A 26,441-nucleotide genomic window follows, 5' to 3' on the forward strand; every position below is an offset into this window, starting at 1 on the left:
TGTCACATGACCTAATTAATACAGTTTATTAAATATTTGGTTGTTGTGGTGCCCAAGCGGCCCGCATTACAAACCACTACTGGTCACTTGCCATGTCTTATCTCTGTGATCCCCCCCCCTTGTCTTTTGCGAGGTTTTATTTATCCAATGCCCTACAAGTCTCTACCTCCCTTCTCGAATCCCACAAAGTGTAACACGAGGGTTGCAGACGGTTGTGGAATGCAGAGCTCTGTGTACCTGTGTGACATTTCACCATTAATCAGCCCTCCTGCCCTGCTTATCTTCAGGGTAATATGCTGGTTACTGCAACACAGTTTGCATCTTTGACCACCCGTGCCTTGATACCGAGTTATCGTCCACATTTGGGGCTGTGATCTTTACGTGCGTGCCATAAATCACAGCAACAGTGTCAGAAAAGCCAGCAAGGTGCATAAGTTCACCTTACTTTAACATTACCTCACGTAGAGTCGCGAGTAAATAAATAAATCTACATATTACCTCATACGCTGTCAGGACATTCAAAGTTTGGTACAAAATGGTTGATTGTGACATACCCAGATCATTTCAATTGCAAAGCTGCATTTTTCCCTGTGCCCCAAAAAAAGTAACCAACACTTTCACTGCAGCTGAGAGCACTTGGCCTCCTTACATACTGTAGATGAACCGCTCATGTGAAGATTTGTTACTATCATTATTCCATCTCGGTCAAATTAACATCTTTTTTAGGAGTTCACTGTTATGAAAATTGATAAAATGCCATTACTCCTAAGAACATGACCATATGTGCATCACTCTGAGATTTCTGCGCCAGTTCAGACCATTTTCCTACTGAGAAGCTTGATAAATAAGGGCACTGGTCAAGAACGTAATTTCACTTCTAAGGTGCACATTACAATTGAACTAAATCTTAGTACACAGCCGATGTACACACACCGCAATACGACACTGCTGAGGATAAGTTTATTCTCACAAACGTGAACAAGATGACATAATTATGCTGAACGCACATTGCAATTGTGATTTTAACTTGGACAAGAAGAAAACAGATTAAAAAAAAAAAAAGACCAAAACAAACTTACCTGGCATTATTACTTCATACTCGAAAGACGTCTAGGTTTTTGTTGATTTTAACAACAGCACACATTTTAATTTTTTCATGTAGGGTACCTGTAAAATGAATTAATTTTAACTTGTCTGATGGAGGTTAGGTTAGGAGGGTTAGGAGCACGCACTGATACAGTGCATTGCCTCACCCACCACAAACCAACTCAGGATCCAGATTAGGACCCGAGTGCAGCCATGCAATGGGTGATAAGACTAGTATCTAAAAAACGGTGGTCACTGAGATAGGGAGAATAATAAAAGTAACAGAACAACACCTACTCTTCAACTCGTTCCATTCTTAGTACCTGTGCCCGTATTTATCATGCTTCTCAGAATTGCTCCAAGGAATTGCTCTAAAAGATAAGAATTTGTCCGCCCCCAGAGCTACAAGATGCTTTCTACACCAACTCCAATTGATGAGCAGGGGTTCAAGTTTGGGAATGAATGGTGTCACGCTTTTACAGCACTTAAGATGATGTGTTTGTGGTTTCCTTGGATGCTTTGCACGTTTCCGATACTAACTCTAAGGTTTCACCAGTAGGACAACTACAATAACAATAATATTCAGAGTAGTAGGAGAAGTACATAGAAGAAGAAGGAAAATTTGATTAGGAAGAATATTGTTATTAGCTACACATAATTGTTGCTACAAAGTCTGGAATAATTCGAAAATGAGCACAAAAATGAAAAGACTGAGAGACACACACAAGAAATGAGGGTAAAGCCAAATAATAGGCATGTTTCTTTAACAATAAAATCCACTTCTAGAAGAATCACCATTTTGCTGTTATGTCCTTGGAAAATGTCTTATAAAGTAACAGTTATTCCAGAACTTGCCGCAGCTATTCCAGCTGTTTTTGAAGTTGTGTTTATTCTTCCAGTCATCCCAACTGTCTTCCAGAGTCACGAGTCCTGTCCTGTCCATCCTTATCTTCTTCAGGCTATATTTATCCAATCCCCCCAGAGTCTCCGCTGGCCTTCTTGAAACTTCCCAGGCTTGTAAAGTGTAATTCGAATGTTTCAGGGGTTCGTGGAATGCAAAGCTTGGTATTACCCGAGTGACACTTTACTATCAATCACCCATCTGGCCCTGCCTGTTTTCAGGGTAAAATATTAGCTACTACAGTACAGTTTGCAGCCATGACCACAGTATTGACACTGAAATTTGATAATTCATATACGTATGCTCTTTCACTTTTGGGACAATGGTCTTTAATTGCGTTCCAACTTGCATGAATGCAGCTGGATTTAATATTACCTCATATGAAGCACTGGGGAAAATGCACAAATCAGCGTGTTACCCCATGGACTGTAAGGATGTTTAAAGTCTGATGCAAAATTTTAGAAATGGTTGGTTGGAACATATCCAAAGCATTACTACTGTAAACATACATTCTCTCTGTGGCCAAAAAATGTAAGGTTACCAACACCTTCGTTTCGTCTCCGCATAAGTGATAACGTGACACACAAGATTTGTCTGTCAAAATGATACACTTTTACGAGTTCATTGCTGTCCAGCATTTTCAAAACATTCCATCATTCCTGGAATGCATGTGCCAATGTCTGCCTAAACCCCATTTTCTGGCTGCTTCTAACGAGTTAGTATAGGTTATGAACTGTTCTGTATCCCAGTGAAGTTAGGAGCAATTTCCTTAATTATTAAAACTGTTAAATCGGATTTACATCTACTTCTAACAGTAGGGCTAAATTTGCCTCACTGTGAGATTTGTTGAGACTCTGAGATGCTTGATAAACACAGGCACTGGTCATTATGACAGCCCATCATAAGGCACACCTTAAAGCAGTCACACACATACATTTGAAAGTCACTATTCAACCTACAGTAAGTCCCTGTAAGAAGCTGACAAAAACATTAACAAACACATTCCACAATGAAAAGGTTCCAGTTTGGAATTGACATGGACTGTTAAAGTGCTGCGAGGCAGCAATATTGCATGTCTCGTTACCTTATTCTTGTCGTTACTGAACAATTTTTATAAAGTGGAGTAATCAAAGATGACATTCAAGGCCCATTTCTTCGTGGATGGAAGCATACTCCAATCTTCAGCTGCTGCTATTATAGCAATCAAAATACCAAACACAAGTTCTGCTTTTCAAAAATCATTTCTCATTTCTATATATAAAATATTTTCACAGTGTGTATTTATAAAAAAGGAAAGTGGGGTACCACTCTGCAAAATAGTTTACAGCTATCCGATAAACAGTGCATATAATACTGTCTGTTTCTTTCAGCATGTCCAGGTCCACCACCGATGATTATTTTCCAGATATAGTCAATTGATTACTGTAAATAATCTGTTACATCATTGGGATTTTGGTGGCTTGTAGTGTACTCGGCATCGTTCATTGAATACCTGCAGAGCAATTAAAAAGAAGACAAAAATTCAATTGCCAACAAAACTCAGGTTATAGTTTTACTTTGCAGCGGAAATATTTCAATACTAACACCATCAACAAAAACAGCTTCATTACAGGAGTGTTTACTGCCTGACAGGATGCTATGAGATGTATTAAATTTGTGTCCAATGGCCATGGAGGCCATCTTATATCCTTTACTAATTAGTATATATCCTAATGAGTGTGGAAGTTCTAATTTAGTTTAATAATAAACTAACCCATAACACAGAAAACTGTACAGCCCTAACTATAACAATAAGCATTTGGCCGTCTGAATTTAGAATCTGTTGGTTGGAGCCATCAGCAAAAAGACTTCATAGCTATTTGCATGCTGACAGACGAACATACAACAGAAACAAAGTGTACTGTAGAACTATATAAATGAGAAACAACTTGTGACACTTCACGCTGAGTAGAAAAAGAAAAAAAGAAAAACTAACTAAAATATTAGGCCACCTGCTACTTTAGACAGAAATGCACTTACCTGTAGGTAAGTTTAAGAGTGAAGCCATGGATTTCTGTTACTGTATATACCCGCGTATAAGTCGGGTCTTGAAAAATCGATCATAGAATCAAACACCGACTTGCATGCTTGTTCAAAAATGCAACTTTTTTTTACATCTTCTTGCCTCCTCCAATCTTGCATCAGTTACTCAGATGCATCGAATTATGTTGCAGCAGCGCAGTTACCAATTTCTTTTGCAATTTCAATGACTTTTAATTTAAAACCAGCTTCATATTTTCTTCTGATCGAACGCTCCATTGTAGATAAAAGATGCTTTTACGATAAAGGTGTATGAGGGTATGAGATACAAAAAACACAAAACAGTGCAAACATTGCTTTGGAATAGTTTGGTATTACCGTGTGGTCATGTAGGCACAATGCATAGGAAAAAAAAAAAAAGGCAGTGTGCTCCGAGGTTACTCTCTCAGGTGGGTGTTAGCATATCATAATCTCGGACCAATAGCGTGAGTTTTCCGCATATGACTTATACAACCGGCGTTATAAAATACTGGAAATTATACGGTAAAATCAAGCCATGACTTATCCGCGGGAGAACTTGAACACAAGTATATACGGTAATCATTTTTAATTTTTTAACAGATGCTTTTATCCAAGCAATCACATTACTGGTAAGTAAAAATGAAAACTTTCTACATATCAAGAAAATATACAAGTGTCTGTAGTGTTAAACAAATTGTGTTCCTAAATGAAAATTCAATACAGCTTTTAAAACAAGAAACGTACACTACAATGTTTTCGCTGTTGGCTTGTAAAGTATGTATATTAGTCCTGTCTTCAATTCAAAAGTGCAGCCTTATTGGAATGCATTTCCTGTTTATGATGTACGCAGAGTTTTCCAGAATTATCTATTTAACAACATTTTAGTAAAAATTGCATGCATTTTACACGTTGTAAGCAAATGTCTGGAGATACAACATGAGCAACACAAAATTTCTTTTTCATATCATTTGCTGATGCTTAGCATTGGTCACCATTGGCTTTCATTACATAATAACTTTCTTTGTTCTCCAAAAAACATGAGATTAAAATTTTTTCTCAGTCATCACTACAAAACACACTAGGTAAGTAACATAAAAATATATACTGTATGTATATATATATATATATATATATTTTTTTTGGATTGAATATTCCTTTAAATCTTAATTTTATTGGGAAATGTGGAGTTATAATTTATTCAAGTCTCTCTAACGTAAAGTCGTTTAAAGTTTCATATATTTACTTTTCCAATAACAGCATTAATTTTTTTTTTCTTGCATCTAATTCTGATTTGAAAAAAGGAAAGAATATGTTTGGGTACGTATGTTTTTCTGTTTACACTATCTGCGATACTGTACTTCTTACAGTATGTATAAATCTTCAGAGCTGTACACTCCTGCATCAAACTACAGCACAGGTGTAATACAACAAGGCTCTCCAAAATAAAATAATTATATTGTTATTCCAGCAATATGTAAATCTTGCTTTTTCATTAAAGGGCTGCGGGTAGCTGAAGACTATCCTGCCATCATTAGACTTGGATTGTTGTCATTAGACATCAGATTGCTGCTGGTGGTGGTGTAATGGCCACTGGACACAGACCCAGAAGTGAATGCTGGTGTTTCTGTCTGCCGCTGCTCTGTTTGTGTATTTTTTCTATTGTGTCTATTGCATCGGATCTCCCTTCGCCTTGGATTAAAAACTGATATCACGCATTCCTGCCCTTGCGTCTCTCAGCCTGAACACGAGCCCTCGTAAAACTGTTCTCTGCTGGCTACAATCTGTGTGGGTGAATAATATCCTGCTCAGGTATCTAGCTTAGATGAATATGTGGTGGAAACTGCCTCTTGTCAATTGCTATACTACTCTAACATTATCAAAACAAGAAGGAAAAATACTAGAGCTCTTTTTTTCCACAATGAACAGGCTAATTACACAACCAGAAAATGTATTTCACCATAACTTCACTGTTAAACACTGCTGTAATTTTTTGGATTTCTTTTTAAGTCCTGATTTTCATATATTTCTCCCATGATAACTGCTAAAATTAACTCTTCTATTACTACTGGAACAGTCCCCCTCTCATTAAAAATGGCCTCAATTACTCCAATTCTGAAAAAACTTCACTTAGACCCTAATATCCTTAATATTTATTTCAAATGTTCCATTCATAACAAAAATTCTCGAAAAGATAGCTGCCTCCCAAATTCAGTCCAGTCTTCCAAAAAATAACCTTTTTGAACAGTTTCAATCTGGCTTACGTCATAAACGCAGCACAGAAACTGCCCTGGTCAAAATCACAAATGATCTTCTTCAGGCAGCTGACATGAGACTTGTATCAATTTTTGTACTTTGTGACGTCAACTCTGCATTTGATACCATACCCCATCAGATGCTTTTGAAACGACTAGCTGTTTTGGAGTCTGTGGCCTTGTCCATTACGATTTTCTTCTTACCTCATTGATAGGAGGCAATTTGTTCAAGTAAAGGGCTTGAAATCTGAGAATGCAGTGGTTACTCAGGAAGCTCCACAGGGATCTGTTTTGAGGCCGCTTCTTTTTGTCATCTCCCCAATAAGTATTATTTTTCAACACCATGGTATTAATTTTCATTGTTATGCTGATGACACACAGCTGTATCTATCCACAAAATCAACTTCTGTTTTCCCTCCAAATACTCTTCTGGCATATCTCCAAGACATAAAGTCATGGATGACTCACAATTTTCTCCAGTTAAATAGCAATAAAACTGAGGTGCTCCTCATTGGTTCTAAATATACACTTGCTAAGGTAAGGTTAACCGTTCTTCCATTTTAATTAACATAATTAACACAAACAGCTCTTCCCTGGTTAAGAGCCTGTTTGTCATTCTAGATAACACCCTCTCTTTTTCTTCCCATATAAGTAATGTTTATCAAACTGCGTTCTTCCATCTCTGAAACATTTCTAGACTTCGTCTTGTTCTTGCGCAACAAAGCACTGAAGTATTGGTTAATGCCTTAGTCACTTCACGTACAAATTACTGTAATACTATTCTATCTGGCATCACTAAAAAAACGTATCCACCTCCTACAACTTATTTAAAATTCTGCTGTTAGAATAATTAATTGTTCTAAATCCACTGATTATATCACACCTATTATCTCCCAACTTCACTGGCTCCCTATTTACTACAAAATACAATACATAATACTGCTCTTAACATTTAAAGCTCTCCACCACCTTACCTTGCTCCTCCCTATCTTACTGATTTCCTCCAGACTTATATTCCCTCTCGTTCCCTCAGATCCTCATCTGTTGCTTTACTTTCTGTATCACACATCAAACTCTGTTCTATGGGAGCTTGAGCATCTCTCACAGTGCCCCTCAACTCTGGAATTGTCTTCCCTCTCATATCTGTCAGCTAGCCTCAATGACACAGTTTAAACTGCCCTTAAAACATATCTTTTCAAACTGGCATACCAATAATACGTTTTTCCACTGTTACAGCCAGATACCTTTGATGTTTGTTACTACATCTATACCCTTATTGTTATTTGATTTTATTGTCTTTATTTATTACTGTTGTTTCATTTCATTGTAAGGTGACATTGAGTGTTAAGAAAAGCACCTATTAAATAAAATGTATAAATAAATAAATAAAAACAGACACAAGACAGGAACCAATTATGGCATTGATGCCATTTCATTACAATTTAGATAATATCTAGTCAAAACGCAATTTATAAAAAAACACAACAGGTCTCTGAAACTGTGAGAAAGCAGGCCTTTCCACACTCTGCCACCTATTACTGCTACTTGGATTTGCAAAATAAAACAAAAAAAAAACCCACAGAAATCACATCTGGTCTCACTTGTGCATACCTTTAGACTTCTATCATTGACAACTTCTTCAACATTCAGTTCTGATTGCATTAGCTTTAACTGAAAGAAAAAAAAAAGATAAAATATGAGGAATATTTTGAGCACAACAACAAAAACACTGCTCAATTATATATGTTCTCTTTCAACATAAGCAGGGCAGGCTAAATATGAACAGTTAACACTTCATCCAATAGTGTTTTCTGAAATCTCATAAAGCTTCAAACTGAAGTATCCCCCCAAAAAAGGCACCACTAATTCAAGAACAAAATGTTGTTTTTTTTTTTTTCAAAACTGTTATACACACATTGTGCTTCCCTCATATAAGACAGACAGATACTTCACAGACTTGATGCCCCGAGTTTAAATCCAGTACTCATTTGTTGCCTGTGTGGAGTTTGTACATTTTCTCAGATCTGCGTGGGATTTCATGCAAGAACTCACTCCAGCAATTGGTAACTTAACCTGACGTGAATGAGTGTAAGGGTGCCATGCCCTGTCTGTGTATTTTATGTAAGGGAGAACTGAGTGTCAGGATTGCAGGGGTACCTGGGAGGAATAGGGGAAGCTGTAATGGTCCCAAGTGTTTTCTAGGACAGAGGTTCTTCAAAAGAAATTGAAATGTTTTGAAGTAACATGATTTTTTTTACTTTTGATGTTAAAGGAATTCTCCACACAAAAAAATATTTTTTTAAATGTTTCTCACCCCAAAAAAGTGCAGATACAATTTACAGTATATTGATCCTGTACATAACAAAAAGATTTGCAAATCAGTGATGTACTTGCTTATTACAAAGCACTTGGTTTTTAAAAGCCATTTATTTTAAACAAATTAGCTGTATTAAATCAGCAAGTTAGATGATAAATCTACTTCTATTTACCAAAAGACCTTGCAGCACATATTGGTACATCTCTCTATTACATAAAAATATCTTGGGACGAGACAAGACTTTTTCAGAGAGACGAGACGAAACAGTTTCAGAAAGATAATTTCAAGTCCCGCGAGACGAGACTTTGTGCCAAGAGATGAATTGAAAACCTAACAGGATCTAGCTGGGGGCGGAAAAAAAAAAAGACAAACAGTAGAAGAAGCAAAGACAAAGCATAGTAGCATTGAATATCATAAAGAGGTTCAAAAACATTGGCATGATACACATGCAGAGCAGGTTAGAGATTATGAAAGTACTAAAACAAAAGTCTCAAAAAACTAATAGTAAAGATCACACTAGTGCTAACAAATGGAAATTATCACTTCGAGAAATAACTGAACTGCAAAAAGAGATTGACTATATGGACACAGGTGATATGACAGAAGTATGTAGATATCGTTCAGCTTTAAAGACTTGGAGACTTGTAGATTGTCTAATTCGTGTTGCCATCAGGGAAAAGTAGTGTTTCTTCCCAATGAAGGGGCGTATCCACGAGAATTAAAAGATTTGTTGTTTGGTGAAATCCACATATGCAAGAGGCAGAGATGCAAAGTGTCTGGCGCGTATCATAGGTCGGGGGTTGGCGAGTGAAGCAAGCAAAGGGCGAAGTCCCCTAGTTTCATTAAAAATAAAGCAGAATTATAATTTTGGTACACGGCCGGAATAAGATTCTGAACAAAATGTTGGTTGCACTAAAATTGCAGATCTCCAGTCATTCTGACCCTTCTAAGACTTCAATAAGTATATCCAAAGTAAATGTAGAAACTATAAAATTAATTAAACCTAGAGATCAGTAAAAGGCACCAGTCCCCAATTAACAAACTACTGAAAATGAAAACATGCAATTACAGTTGTCCTCCAAGACTGAAACTGAGCAATGCTGAATTTAAAGAACCAGAGAAGAGAATCTGAAATTCCTAGCCTTATACCTTTGTTTGCTCATTTCTGAGTTGCTTTATTAGTGTTAAATTGTCAGCATCCTTTTCTCTCTCAGCACGAAGTTGGTTTACTACTTTGGATGTCTGAGCTATGCAGGATTTAATAGCCCTGTCCCGGCTTCCATGAGCTTCAATTAACTGTAAAGAAAAAAGAAATGTGTTTAATATAATGGCTTTCATTATCCTGTAAGGACAGTGTTACAAAAATGTATCACATTTTAAGAATTTAGTCTGCTTGGACAAATACAAAATAATTAGGGAAAAAAAAAAAATAAAATGAAAATTGATAAATAAATCAATCATGAGTGACTGCAATGCAAATAATTAATTAAACAAACAGGAAATTTTCTTTGTATTATCTGTAGTACAGAGTATATTAGAAGACAAACATATCTTTGATGTAAATTTAACACCTACATTCACCACTTACATAGAAAGCCAACAAAGTTATTTCCAGGTTGATTTTAATACCTATTGATATATTAAAAGGCAAAACATCTGACTCTCATGTCTAAAATACTTTCAGTTGCAGATGGCACCGTGAAATACACTGCCTGGCCAAAAAAAAAGTCTCCATCTGGATTTAACTAAGCAAATAGGTACGAGCCTCCTATTGGATAATTACTGCATGGGCGATTATCTTTCAGCTGGCAACACGTTATTTAACCCCAACTGGTGCAACGAGTTGCTTCTCATTTCTTAAACAACCATGTCGAAAGACACATCTCGTGGTCGTGGAAAAGATGTTAGTCTGTTTGAGAAGGGTCAAATCATTGGCATCAAGCAGAGAAAACATCTAAGGAGATTGCAGAAACTACTAAAATTGGGTTAAGAATTGTCCAACGCATTATTAAAAACTGGAAGGATAGTGGGGACCCATCATTTTCGAGGATGAAATGTGGCCGGAAAAAAATCCTGAATGATCGTGATCGGCGATCACTTAAACGTTTGGTGAAATCAAATCGAAGAAAAACAACATAGAACTCAGGTCTATGTTTAATAGTGAAAGTAAGAGCATTTCCACACGCACAATGCGAAGGGAACTCAAGGGATTGGGACTGAACAGCTGTGTAGCCGTAAGAAAACCACTATATAAACCACATATACTGAATGACCAGGTTATTCCATCAATGGATTTTTTCTTCCCTGATGGCGCGTGCATGTTCCAAGATGACAATGCCAGGATTCATCGGGCTCAAATTGTGAAAGAGTGGTTCAGGGAGCATGAGACATCATTTTCACACATGGATTGGCCACCACAGAGTCCAGACCTTAACCCCATTGAGAATTTTTGGGATGTGCTGGAGAAGGCTTTGCACAGCGGTCAGACTCTACCATCATCAATGCAAGATCTTGGTGAAAAATGAATGCAACACTGGATGGAACTAAATCTTGTGACATTGCAGAAGCTTATTGAAACAATGCCACAGCGAATGCATGCCGTAATCAAAGCTAAAGGCGGTCCAACGAAATATTAGAGTGTGTGACCTTTTTTTTTTTTGATGGCGACTTTTTTTTGGGCCAGGCTGGGTATAAAAACACCACTATAAACCCAACCTATCCCAAAAATCTGTCTGTGCTGTCTTAAGATAATCAGCATTCACCTTGTTGAAGGGACATTTTAAAAATTGCCTTAAAAATTTACCAGGAGTGTCTCAGCAAACCAACAGGAATGCATTTTACCATTCATGGTAAGATGACGGAGAACACTTTATCATGCCTGCAAACTGCAATAATTGATAGTAATTCAGGTGGACACTGGAAAGTAAACCAGTTTGTTGTACTGCAAGTTGGGTTTAACCAAAAATTATCAGAGGAATAAATAAACCCAGACATGTTTAAAGCTGAGCAAAGACAAACCAATCTGTAAAGCCCCGGTCACACTACATGACACCTCTGGAGAAGTTCAGTCACAGACTTTAATTTACATAATCTTACCAAGAAGGGGACAGTTGTAGTGCACTCTCAGCATTGTTGGGCACCAGGCTAATTGCCTGACAGAATGCAGCAAGCTGTCCTGAAAAGTCTGCTCTTAGTCGTGTATTCTGCTAGTCTATTAACTTAGTCAGCTCTCACAACCTGTGTAGATTTGTTTATCAGCATCTGCACACTAACAAATTATTCAGGCTGAATAAATGATCACATTTATTGTAGACTGTGGATAATGACCATTTGTAGAAATTAAGTGAATTTCAAGTGCTGATAACATAAAACTGCATTTGAATCAAAAAAGAAAATCCATATTTGAAATGCCTCTATTCCTATTAGCTCAAACAAATTAGTGCTCAACAAACTGGAAGAAAACTGGGTAATTAAAAAACATATAGAACCAAAAGAAAATATGTTTATTATAAACCCGAATGCTGAAAAAGAAAAACATAAAAACAGGTCAACTTCTAGCAAAAATCAAAAACTAAAATATTCCACCTTTGCCATCATATCAATTACATGTTTTTAATATCTGATTAAAGCCACACTAACAGGTTACAGTCTTTTAGTCTACCAGCATTTTGCTCATTATTGTTGGTAGACCTTCAGCTTACTCAATTTTCTGGTATCGTGGCCATGGACCACCATTTTTACATCATGCAACAGACTGCTGATACATCTTTGACTGGAGCACTCATTAAGAAGGGTTTAGGGACAAGTGTCAAGGAGGACCCCACTATTGAAAAGCAAACATAAAAAGACATGACTGGTCTTTCGCCAAACCTGCCTAGATATACCAAAATCCTTATGTGAAAATGTTCTGTGTACTGATGAAATCAAAATGCATTTCTTTGGTAATGCAGATCAGTGATATGTTTATAGCGACAAAATAAAAAACAATTACCGTAACAACTTAAGTTTAAACATGTTGGAGGATCCTTAATGTGGTGGGGCTACTCCAGGGAATCAAGAAATCAGAGGATTACCAGGACATGTGCTACCCAGTGTTGGAAAAGCAGGCATGGGTTGAATGTCACAAGTACAAACAAAACCACAAAAGAATAGCTAAAATGAAAAATAAACAGGCTATAAAACTGGCTAGGAAAGAGTCTTGGTCCAACTGAAAATCTTGTTGGAAAGAGCTGAAAGTTTTGTTTAGTAAATGTAATCTTGAAAACATTAAAGAGCTAGAATAAATGTCAAACTTATAGAGGGCTACAATAAACGTATGGAGGTGGTCATCGTTGCCAAGGGCTGTGTAAACAAGTATTATGGAAGGGGTCATTTTCTTCTGTAAAAAATGACATGCAAGTTGAATAAAAAACTTTCTGACTTTAAGATATCTGTTGGTATCTGAGCATGTGGGGTTGTGCTTAAAAATAAATTGACAAAAACATTGTGTTTAAGCTTCATTTGAAATTCAAGAACATTTTAAAATCTTAAAGGGTGTAAATACTTGGGCATGGCACTGCATTTGAAATATTCTATTATTTTAAATCACTGAAGTGTAATTGAATAAAGAAAAAAATGAATGACCATTATACTTACAGATTCATAAAGCTCTTTACATGTTTCAGTTGGATTGACTTTCCCAGCAAAAGAAATTGTTGGAACTGTTGTATTGAGTTTATGCACTATTCGGTCATCTAGCGTACGCAGCAGCTTGAGTTTTTCCTAGTGAAAACAGGAAAAAAATTAATTAAAAATGTGACTGTACAACATACTGTAACTGGATAACAGATTCCTTAGTACGGTTACATTAACTGTTAAGATACTGGCACTGGAATCATAACTGGATTAATAGCAAATTTTGCCTGATTTGGTTTATCCTTAAGGTTATTTTTATTTGGATGAGGCAATATGTCAATTCATGTTCTCTAACAACCCCCCTTCCTCGTATTTACATCTAAGAACTTTCAGGCACAACTGACTATTTAATTAAAAATTGTCCATTATGTTTTTACAGTCACAACACAAAAGAATGGAGCATCAATTCCATCTCCTATACCGACAGGTGGCACTTGGTGATACTATGACTTACAGTAGAAGATTTGCCTTTTGACACAGTGGTACCACAACAACAATTTTATCCTTTAATGTCAAGAAGCCAGTAACAAGAAGCAGACAGTTGGGCAATATTCCCAATACATCAGAAAGAATGCAATGGAGAGGGTTATCAGCATTACATTTTTTGCATTCATCATTCACTATTGTCAGGAAGGGTCACCATTCCATCACGCACTTCAGAGGATAATGGCAATGGCACAGAATATGACTGGTGTACAGATCCTTTCTGTTCAGAATATATATTATATATATCCATCCGCTTTTCACAAGTGAACTACTTAATGGATTTGAATCAGTTTTTCTTTTATAATTTGCTTGAACATTCCGGTTGATTTTGCAACTTCTTATCGTGCTAAGCCAAGACAGAGGCTGTGGGCCAAAGGGAGGGGGAAGCGTGTTGTCAGGAGTGGGGAGCCGGGCGGGGTTCTCCTCACTCACACACCAGCCTCCGTGTCGACCTCTGGCCATATTTTGGAGCGTACCTCGCCTCCGCTTCACTAGCGATACCTGTTTGTTTACTATTTTTAGAAGACTTTGGCCTTCCTGCATAGTCACTTTTCTACTGGCACAGTTTTAGCACGGGATACAAGGCCATTAACACTCTCACGAGGAGTCTCAGAAACAGTGTTTTTATTTTACCCACAGGCTGCTTAACACCCAAGATACATTTTTTTATATTAAGGAAAAATCTTTCATGTCTCTCCATTTACTTTGTACTATACAACTGTTAGTAGTATAGAATCCCTCTAACATCAGAGACTACTGATAATCATAAAAGATGGGGTATCATTTAAAAAGCTAAAGAGAATAAATTTATCTTTAATCTGGATTCTAACTTTAAGAATTATTGAAACAAATGTCCTAGGAAGACAATTCTAGACAGTAACAGACTCAAAGCTAAATTATCATTTCTAAAGATTTTGATAATAAGGCTTTGAGGGAGCAAGAATTCCAGAGAACAAAATCAGCTTTCTATGACCTTTTATGTTGTTCCCATCATGATTATTTTCCCTCCACTTATCCTGATAAGGGTCACAGCACCAGCTTTCTGGGTTGAGCTAAGCTGACCAGGCGTCCATATCCCCAGAACCTTCTAATAACTGCTGGGGAATTTTTAGATGGTCTCAGGCTAGCTATGAGATGTTATCCGTCCAATGTTTTCTTGGTCTACCCTTGGGTCTTTGCCCAGTCAGTCAAGTTTATTCATCTACTACATGAACAGTACAACCACTCTAGGATACTTGAACTCTTCCAGTCAGAGTAGCTGCTTCCACTTAACTGAATGGAACAAGTCACTCTATTTCACAAGAGAAGAAAGGCCTCATATTTTGAGTTGCCAATTTGCTAACCATTCGATGCACACTCAGTAGCAATTAGTCTAAGTATACTCCAGAAATCACAGGCCTAAAAAACAACTGAGATGTAATCCTGAAATTCACAACCCTGCCATTCTACAATTATTACCTCCTTCTTGATATTCTGTCTATGAACAGGAAAGAAGACGTTGTTCCCCAATTTGTGGAGTCCACTGTGCCAAAAAAAGGAAACTACCTTCAGTTTGTTCAAGCTAAGAACAACAGAGATGGCAATACCTAGGACAGTTTTGCCTTTGTGTGTTGAAACTTTTCAAAGTGCTCAAAATGCTACTACGATGATTTTACATTTTTTCTTCAGACATCTTTATTCAAAGTCTCTAAAACTTAACGTTTAACTTTATAATGCACAATATTTTTGTCTAGGTTTTGAACAGGTAGTGTCTTTTTACGAAAAGACTTCACTTTTACTTATTTCTTTCTCATCCAAGGATACTTTAAATTCTTTCCAGTCCGCTTCCTTAGTAAACTAAAAGATGATAATGAGAAAACACCGCCTCTAGCTAGCCAGAAAAAGGAAATGCTCGCAGCACTCCCAGCCAAACAGTCAAAGAGCACGGCTCTGCTCCACTTCCTAAATCTGTCATGTGGAGGATGAGTTATAAGTATTGCTGAAAGAGCAGTAACATTTGCAATGTACCACTTGTTACAGTGCATTTTACTGCAGAAAGTCTCAAGGCTTCAGCCTATAAATTCAAACAGTGGCAATAGCTATTTTTTTTCTGATGGCTTTGACTTACATGTGTTTCCTTAAATGAAAAAGCTCAAACACTAATTTACTATATGGCCAATGAAGCCTCCAACAATGCACCACCTAAAGATAAGCAGGATTAATCTTGGGTAGGAATTGATACAAACACATCCATACAATATATGATTACAGTGTACCTATACCATATTTATAGTCATGTCTCTTTCCATCTGTCTTCAGAAAGAAAGAAAAAGATGATTAACAATTCAGGACCTTGAATAGTGGTCTTGGTCAGCAATTAATGTTATAACAGAGCCAAATTTGGCAAAACTAATGCCAACATCAAAAACAGGCAGTAACACACATTCATCAGCAGCCTTTTGTGCGCATTGTTTTCATCACCATATCTAACACATCAGCAAAGTGAAGTGAAAGCAAAAAAAAAAGTTGCAAAGTCATCCATGAAAGCAAGGAAATCCCGATTGCTGACCAAATCCGACTCAATGACATAAGTAAATGTGCACTGAGCCACTGCTTTCCTATGCAGGTTCATTTTTATCCTACCCAACCGTGAAAATGACTGTTCCTCCCTCGTAGTTGGTTGATGAAAAGGTTGAAGAGCATCAAAAAAAAATAAAAGTAAATTATGAGTACTGCTGGTGTTCATCTCCCAAACTTGAATCTAACTGAATATGTAAATGATAACACAGGGGTCTCAGCTCTATAGCACAGCAAATTTATCTAAGACATGGGAATGGCAAGACAGCTACTATGTACCATGACATAAACTGGCTTAATTTGAAATTGGTTGTTTTACTCTTGTACACTCAGTGCATCAGGCTCAGCATTCAAAATTTGCATTAAAAAAATTATTTTGATTAAATCTGTTTTCCATTTTTGAACAACATTGAACCGTGTGAAAACAGGAAAAAATAATCGATAAATGCAGTCATAAATAAACTGGATCGGCCTCACATTTAGCCTCTCTCTTTTCTGCTTCATTTCTAACGCTTATTTTATTTGGGAACAGTTTTTTTTTTAAAAGCTTTAGTCAAGTTCACTTGGCAACTCTAGCAAGTAATAGATGGTGATTTGAGAGTCACTCTCGTCTATTTTTTCTGATTTTGTGAACACTTTCGCCCATCTGTGAGTAAATACCCTGCAAAATACAGAGAGTGACTGAAAAATATATATCTTTATACAAATGTATTGTCTATCTGCTATACTTTCATAGTTATCACTCTTTAATTTAATATTGTTCTTTATCAGTATGCGGCTGCTGGAGTATGTGAATTTCCCCTTGGGATAAATAAAGTATCTAAAAAAGTTGGAGGGCCAACCTATATTTGTTCAGTTGTCTATTGTGTTTAGTTGTATTAATTTAAGCGAGGTGCACAGGCATAGGATATCTTATATATAAATATCTACGCGTGGAAGTGTGTGTGTCTGTCTGTCCGGCCCGGAAGTGAGAGGTGGAGGTGGGGTAAGGGCTCCTCCTCCGAGGAAACAGAAAACTCCCTTAGCCGCTAATAACACAAGCAGGGCCAGCTGCTAACATCGCCAAAACAGTATCCCTTTAACTTTTCCACCCGCCACTAATGCACAGGCGATGCAAGCACGTTGGCAAAATGAATTCTCCTAGGAGAGAGACGCCCAGAGCAGTTCCTTTCAGTTTTTTTCTGATGATTTCAATAGTTCTAGGACCCTGGGCTTTTTACAGCACGGGCTCACACAGCTTTTTTTAAGGTGAGCTTGCATGTCTTTATGTCCCCCAGTATTGTTAGCATTGTTGTATGTCTGGCCATGAAAACCAGACAACTAACTAACTCTACATCACTCATATTCAATGAGTGTTTCCCCAGTTTGATTTTCGGCTAGATGGTATCCCAAAAAACATTTAATCACCTTACCCTTCCTACTTTAGAAATCTCGGTTGACCTTTGTGCACCAAGACCAGTGTTGAGTTTACCATTACAGAGAAATACTTCACCCCTCTCATCAGCTCAATGAAGTCATTAAAAATTGTTGATCACAAGTAGGTTGCACTGCCTCTTCTTTTTTGTCCAAATTTGTTTCATGTGTTCTACCAGAAAATCACATCATTGGCTGATTAACTTCAAAGTCAAAAGAAAGTTTCTGTGTTGATCCCAACAGTTTATTACCCACCATGAAAGAGAGACCTTCTCAGCAAGGAATTTGATCAACGGTACCACAAACCTCCTTCTAGTATTGCTCTCCTTCCACCACTTGTTGAAAACAGGAGAATCTATTGGTTGTTCTATTGCCCCTCACAATAAAGACATTATTGTTACATGCTCTTTGGAACACATGTGCACACCAGTTAGTTGACAATGTTGTCATTCACTGAATCCACTCACAAAGGAGTGATGCAATGTGGGGAAACAGCAAACAGGAAAAACAAAGTTGTCCCATGCAGGGGAACAAATACCCCTGTAATAATGTCTTCATTTAGTAGATGGAAGCTGAAGAGTTCACTTATAGGAGATCAGCTTTAAACTTCAATGCTTACATCCCCATGTAATGACACTGGGTATATGTCAGCTAGGGCTTGGAAGGCAAAGGACCCTCTCTGAATAAGAATATTAAACGCCTACAAGTCACTCTAAACTATTCCCCACATAACAGGATCTGTTATGGTGTCCCAACTAGAACTCAAACACCCAGTCCTTGCAGGATTGTTCATTTGTAGGTACAGCAGTAATAGTATCAGCACCAATCTCTACCACCACCACTTTGTGGCTGATCCTAAATCCTTCCTTGTATTGTCATTTTCATTCTCTTCCTTACTTGAAATCTTTTTCTGAAAGATCAAGACCACCTGTGAGAACTTTGTCCTGTTCTTTTACCTTTGTCTTGGTAGGGCTCTTCACCTCCTGGTTAAACATCTACTTGGTAAAAAACAGTCATCTCCACACTCCACATTAACTACATTAAAAAGTGCTAAATCTTTGGCAAGTTATGCAACAAGACTTTCTGTTTTGCACTTCTGTCCTTCCTCAGTGCTCCTGAATGTCATACTCCATCAATGACACTTACACAATTTACACTTGACCTTAACAGTGAATGTCTAGATAGCGTAAGATGGGGAACCCCTTGTGGTTGTATGATTCACATCTGCTTGTCTTTGTTATAATCCAATGGTTCTCAAACTTTTCATAGCTCAGTGCCCCCCTAGCCTCCTGATACATAGTAACACAAAAGGGCGTACACAGAGTAAATAATTGCCATAATGCATAAAATAAATTTTGCATTTTACAGAGAGTCCCTCATATTGAAAGTGTTATTTGCACATTAAATTCTTTGCATTTATATGGCGCTTTTCTCACTACTCAAAGTGCTCAACAATTGCAGGTTAAGGGCCTTGTTCAAGGGCCCAACAGAGCAGAGTCCCTATTGGCATTTATGGGATTCGAACCTGCAACCTTCCAATTTCCAGAGCAGATCCCTAGCCTCAGAGCCGCCACTCCATTAGGAAAATGTTAATTTAGTATAAAGTGCATATTATACATCATAAAATCATACTCTTGGATTTTTGGATTATAAAGTTTCGAATTCTTTATTTCCTCTCTTAATTATTTAATCGTTCAAATTAAAACAATAAATAGGCTTTGATCCAAATTTGTCCCAAAAGATGAAAACGTAATTTGTAATTCCACTAATTAATTTATTTTCTTACCAGGTAGTGTTAGGATCCCCATAATCATTCAACCTTGGAACTATGAATTTTGTTTGGGTTCATTTTAATCGAATTTGTGGTGTGTTAAAAATGGATGAACAACTCTGAAAATTTCTCAGGCCCCTGGGGCACATGTCTGTGGTACCCATAATGTTAGCCAGTGTTTATTTCTTACCTGATATTTCTGTATATAGTTGTAAAGATTTATTTATCATTTTTTGCTTTTACACAAGTTTCTTTTTTAAACATCTAAAAACAGAAATAGCAGATATCATGAATTGTTTTATTTATAACTGCAGACACTGTCAACAAAAGTCCAATACGAAATACTATAATAAAAAACTAATTTACCAATGACATGAGAGAAGGGAATGGAAATAAGAAAAATGTATTACAAAGAAGTGGAATGGTAAATTGCTTACAAAGAATACAAAAAAAAAGAAATGATGGAGAAGATTTAAAGTATGTTTCTGTTAAATCTCCTACCTCACTGGTGTCAGAAAAACCCACAACTCAAAAAAGAAAGAAAAGCCATTTATCCAACTACTGGGCCTGCTTAATTTAAAACTAGAGTTGCAATAAACAACAGCTTGTACAATTACCGGTATGTTGCCCAGATAGGTCACTAACTGGCTCAGGCTACAGTTGTACTAAAATATTTCAGATTACTCTGATGAAATGTCACTTCCAACATGCATGTGCAATAGATATAGATATATAGATAGATAGATAGATAGATAGATACTTTATTAATCCCAAGGGGAAATTCACAATATTGTATGCCATCTGCAAAAGAATGTTGTGTTTTTGTACTACATGGAGCGCCTTCACAAATGATGGCTCCTTTTGTTACACAAAGCAGGTTCAAATGTCACCTGATAAACAATCATGCTACAGAAAAAAACTCTGTGAGTATATCCATCCATCCATTTTCCAACCCGCTGAATCCGAACACAGGGTCACGGGGGTCTGCTGGAGCCAATCCCAGCCAACACAGGGCACAAGGCAGGAACCAATCCTGGGCAGGGTGCTCTGTGAATATATTCTTCACTTATTTATACTAAAATCAACTTAGTGCATGTAAATCTCTCATAGGACACAGTCCAAAGACGTGCAAGTTAGGAGGACTGGCCCCTGTTGCATGTGTGTGTTCACCCTGAAATGGACTGTAGCCATAGCCTGTCATTGTTGCTACCTTGTGCCCTACAATAGCTGCCCTGAAACACAAAATAAGAGGATTAGGAAGATGGATGGATGAATGAATGGAAACACTAGTTTAATCATGAAAAGGTAGTGTTCATTTCCCTAATATGTAGCGTTTCATTTCAAGTAGTGTTTATCTCAAAATATAATATACAATCACATTTCATTTACAAGCCAAAACGTTTTAAGAAAAGCTAAGCTGATCATTTAAATAACTGACACTACCTACGAACTCCTGTTTTGTATTCCAATTTCGTGCTTTGGGATTTGTCATTACAAATGTTAATTGTTACACATATATATTTAAAAGACTTGATTCTACTCTTGCAAAGCTGAAACAACAACTTCACAGAACTCTACAAGATAATACCAGCTATGCTTTTGTGCTTAGCTGGAACTCTGAATCTTGTTAGTAGAGTTTGGGGAAAAAAAAAATTACAGAAGTATAGGCTGGGGCACGATAACCATACCACTGTCAAATGGCATCAACCCCAAACTGCCAAGGACCCTAACCAAATACACACGCTTTGATATGAGTGAGAAGAGTGGAGTGGAGCAATGACAGATGATCACATTTTCAAACCTGCTTAGTCCTGAACAGGATCGCGGGGTCTGCTGGAGTCTATCTCAGCTAGCACAGTGCACAAGCCAGAAACAAATGCTGGGCAGGGCGCCAGTCATCGCAGGGCAAATAAACACACACACCAACCACACACTGGGGCCAATTTCGAATCACCAATTCACTTAACCTGCATGTCTTTGGACTGTGGGAGGAAACCCACACAGACACAGGGAGAACATGCAGACTCCATGCAGGGAGGCCCCAGGATGTGAACTCTGGTCTCCTTAGTTCAGCATGTTGTTTATTCCAGACCTTGATTTCATCGATCATGCGGGGAAGATATAGAATTTATGAAATCCTACTTCTGTAAGAAGTTAATTCACATCAAAAACTCCCCTGTATATTTAAGACCCCCACCCCCATGCACAACTATGATTTCTCCCGATATTCCCTTTCCCTATGACCTGGCAAAACTGAGACATTCGGGGGAAAAAACACTCAAAAATAAGTGCGCCTCGACTACTCATGCAAAATATAAGACTAATAGGTCAATCAGAGTAGTGTGCAGTAGCTTGGGGGTAGGAAGGTGTATTTGAGTGGCAATTTACTTTCTTTAATTTGGCTAAAGTTTCTAGGATTTTGACTCTCTGACTGGGCTCTAAAGTGCCTTTCAAATCTGGCAACCCTGATCGCACGGCACACTCACACATTTCAATGGGGACGAGAGATCCTCGTGGCCACAATGACAAGACAATTTGAAACCGAGACTGTGGCCCTTGGATGCAGCATTACTAACCACTAAACAACAATAAAATCACATCAAGCACTGCTAAAGCAGCAGGCGCAGACTTTCCTGATCTTACTGAGAAAACAGGAACCACTCGAGCTCTACAGCAGAAAACGCTCTTCACAGTTACCTGTTTAAACAGTTTGACTACTGATCATTGAACGAGTGATGATCTGTTGTTACAATAACACAAATCAAACCCGTGACATTGGACACAAGGACCAACTTTACTTCTACCGGTGTCGACTGTGGAGTAGAGCACATGGGGCGGGGGGTTGCGGTGGTCTGCCCATTAATCACCGCTGTTCATTAAAGGCGCTTCGTAAACGTTTTGAGGAAAACAGAAACCAACCAATTCCTAATTGTGGAAGAAAAGAAAAAAAATGTACGTACAATTTCCATTAACTGCTTTATAATGTCCAAATCTCCCCCTCCAGTATCTTTCTGAATTCCACCTGGCTAAAGGGTCACACCGCCTCAGTAAGGTGGAGGGCACTCTTTGAGATCGCGCTTCCAGTAATTAGTCGGAATAGCTTTTTAAAGTAGCCCTTGATTCATTCAGAAGTAAGTGTCCTGAATATGTTTCTAAATGGAACGTGCACTGTTTTACCTGAAACTCCGAGAAGTCCTCACAACTCAGACTCTCCTTGGGCGCCGCCATATTAGTTGAAACGAGTTCCGCCGGGGAGAGCTCACTGAATTGCCTGGAGTGTTGGGAAAATAATAATCGAGCATATACGCATTTAACGGAGACCTTAGATGCCATAGCTTGCATAATATTTAAGATTACAGTTAAATTTTACACTGACGACAAATACTCGCTTTGTAGTATAATGCTTAAGAATACAAGTAATCTTTGTGAACTTTAAGAATAATGACTGTGGTTACGTTTATAAACGTAATGGCCAAAAAGAAAAAGAAAAAAGTCACTTGAGGATTATTTTATTATAGTGTGACATTCCTGGTCCGGCAAATCTATGGGCACCTCGTTGGCAGGTCTTCACCGTGCTTTCTTTAAGACCAAAGAGAAAAGAACAGATCAAATCAGAGATGAGCTAGAAGCGAGAGTGGAGTTTATTGTATCGAATATCTCGTTGCAAACTATTACCTATGCAAAATGTGACGTTATATCGTGTTTTGTTAGATATCCGCATCTGGCTGCAATGAAACTCATAGGCAAACAAAAACGTATTTAATCAAAAGCGGGACTTTTAAAAATATGTGAAGGAAACATAACTAAGACACGCTGTAGCAACTGACGGCGCTTAAGCTAAACTGTTATTCACGGCCTGTATAATAATGCGAGGGTGAAAATTGTTGGCACGCAACAAACTACAGTGTAAGTGAATGTGGGCTGAGACTGCAGGCTACGTGTTTCACACACTCGCTTAATTTACTGTGAAATGTGAAAATAAACAAAGAGACAGCAACGAATGTGGATATAAATAAATGTATCACAGAGTATTTATTTGTTGTTCTCCATTGCAACAGATCTGGATTTTTCATTACACCGCAACATTCCTCCAAACGCAACTTGTATAAGTACGGCTTTCATATGAAACTGTCACTTTTACTCATCAAAGCTGAGAGGGCGGGGTTCTAGCGAGTACTGTTTTTTGATTGGATTTCACGAAGGTACGCTTTCTGGATTTAGGATTTAATAAAAAAAAATTACAGGCCAGTCAAATGAGAAGGTTTTCATACAAAAAAAGTAACCATATAATATATGTAGTTACGTTTTTGTAAGTAATGAGTAATGTATCACAGTTACTTTTAAAAGTAAAGTCCTCCACACCATAGACATATAGAGATAGACACCACATTCCCTGTGCTGTTCAGTCGACACGATACGTCAGCGCATCCGCCATATTGCGAGTGGCAAAAGTGCCATTTTAAACTAATTCAGGTAGACGTGGAAACCGGATTTTCTGATGAAAAAACAATAAGGTTTAAAACAGTATTATTTACATACTACATTTGGCGAATCGTTTAAATGCAATTATTTATGTCCATTTATACATTAATAATGGCAATTATTTAATAATAATTATTATTTAATAATTATTATTAAATAATTCCCCCCATATAAGTAACATTTCTTCCATCTCTTGCCCTAATGTCGACTGCCGGGTAACACGCTCAGCTACTTTGACCACCTTGACTGTACCCTCAGAAGTAATCATCAAACCACCTTTGTTTTTTAATGTGAGCAACTGGTACCTTTGATCATTTGATGCCTGTACAGCATCTGGTACCAAACTAGCACGGCACACATCACAGGACAGCTTTCTCAAAATCCCGTCCCACTGCTTCCTGAGGTGGATTTCTTTGGGAAACCTTCAAAGTTTGATGAATGTTAACAGCCAACAACAATCTACATAGTTAGTGACTAAATACATTTAGCCAAAACGTTGTTTGGAGGCTCACTTGAGCACATAAATGCATAGCTTTGCTAGCTTAGCCTGGCGTAGCTAAAGTTAAGATTATAAAACGGGATTTTCTAATGGCCAAATATAACCAAAACAATTGTCCAGCCTGACCTTTTAAATGTAATCCCCCAGGATCTGGTTTGGAGCGTACAGCGGTTTGTACAATCCCAAGCAGCACATGCGTGAGGCATCTTTATCCATTACTTCACTCCACAGCAGTGCCACTCGCAATATGGCGGCGACGTTGACATACGATGCTGCTGGTCATGCGGCGTCTAGTAATTCTATATCTATGCTCCACACTGCCCGGTAGACACAGGGGTCCATGGTTGGTTCTGGATTCGTGTCGGCCAATGATGATGTTTAAGTTGTCTCTGTTGTTTTCGGGGCAATAAGAGGATTCGTGGAACCGGGTTTTTGTTTTTGTCAATGTAAACGCATTCCTTGATACTGAAATAGGGGTAGTTTAAAGAAGGAGGGATTATACAGCAGTGGATCTTTCATTGCTCGCAGTCAAATTCACAATGTTTGCTTTTCTGGACAAATTTTACATGTGACCCTGTCATGTTAGTACCCAGTAAATGAAAAGAATATCGTCACAGCTTCATACAGATTGTTGACAGTCTTATTTTTTTTTAAAAGCAGCATAACATTGTAAATTCATCAAAGACCCAGTTAGGACTCACACTTAACAGGTCAGTAAGTCATTCAAGCAGAATAAAAGGAAGGCCAATGTTGGAGCAATGTTTGATGTCAACTCAGAAAACAAATGTTTCAATTTGATGGTTTCATGGTGCAGTAACTTTATATAGCAGTTTTGTAAGGTCATTATTGTCATGTGTGTTGAGTACAGTGAGATTCTTACTTGCCTGTGCTAATCAACATGTAAGTCGTGCTGTGTTACTGCAGGGTAAATGTTTTGCTGCTATTGTAGAAGTCATCAGATTTCATTAAGAGAGTAGGGGCTATATGCATTATTGACAGTGACCTGTCGCACAGGCAAACTCAGCTCTGCATTTCATAAAAACTGGGATCATTCGTGGTATACCTTACAAGTCCTGGAAGGTTCAAGACTGTTAGGAAAAATAAAAGCCCTAACACAAGGTAAGTGGTTTTCAATGGAATGTGGGGAGAGACAACACACAACAGTGAAAGATTATCAGGGCCAAGAATATCCATGTTTAGTTTCTCAGTTGGTGTCTGCTATTACATGAGGGATAACAGTGGGAAGGTGCTACTTTTCAGAGTATGTTCTTTCATTAAAAAAAAAAACAAACGCACACATTCTTAAGTTTCTAATTGTCATTTGCTCTGTGACTTTCCATCTAAATGTTCATTGCAATATTCAAGATTATTTAAACACACGTTAAAAGTTGCACATTTACATACTGATTTGGGTTCATTTCGCAGTGTTTCGGTTAAGGAGTGTCTAATAATAAGTAACACTAAACATGCAGCATGTTTATTTTATGAATATTTCATATCATTGGAATATTAAGTCTGAATCCCAATATGAATTATATCACAGGATAAATGTGTGGTCTTATGCATAATAAGAACAGTTGTCATCAAGTAAACATATTAAGTAACCAGGGTGAAGATTTTTTGGTGTACTAAAGGTAAGTCTGTATGTTTAACCTTTCCAAGTCTTGGCCTTACATTTTACACGTATAAGGGAAATGTCATTAATAATAGTGCATTCATAAATATTGGGACTTGTTTATTTATTTATTTTTGTTTCTTTAGATTTTTCTTTAAATAATACCTTACCTTACATTGACATTTTAAGAGTTGCTTGTATAATGTAGTACTGTATAAGGGTTTGTATTGTTAAAAGTAATTTTCATTAATAAATAACCCAACCTGATTTGCCAGTGAGGGCCAAGTCGTCAACCTTGTTTTATTCCTCATTTATTTTGTGAGGGCTGCTGATGTTTTGGGGTGGCAGG

At 37.6% G+C, this 26,441-nt stretch overlaps 1 protein-coding gene across 1 annotated transcript; it reads right to left on the reverse strand.

Annotated features, from left to right (window-relative positions):
* Positions 1 to 938: 938 nt before the first annotated feature.
* Positions 939 to 22,774, reverse strand: mix23 (mitochondrial matrix import factor 23). The gene is made up of 5 exons (XM_039744121.1): positions 22,674 to 22,774; positions 13,232 to 13,357; positions 9,746 to 9,892; positions 7,891 to 7,950; positions 939 to 3,479 (listed from the first exon to the last, which is right to left on the reverse strand). Exons 1-5 carry the CDS (start codon positions 22,722 to 22,724, stop codon positions 3,429 to 3,431), a joined length of 435 nt encoding a protein of 144 aa, XP_039600055.1. The 5' UTR covers positions 22,725 to 22,774; the 3' UTR covers positions 939 to 3,428.
* Between the last annotated feature and the right edge of the window lie 3,667 nt (positions 22,775 to 26,441).

Source organism: Polypterus senegalus, chromosome 2, assembly GCF_016835505.1.
Source record: "Polypterus senegalus isolate Bchr_013 chromosome 2, ASM1683550v1, whole genome shotgun sequence".
Taxonomy (NCBI): Eukaryota; Metazoa; Chordata; class Cladistia; order Polypteriformes; family Polypteridae; genus Polypterus; species Polypterus senegalus.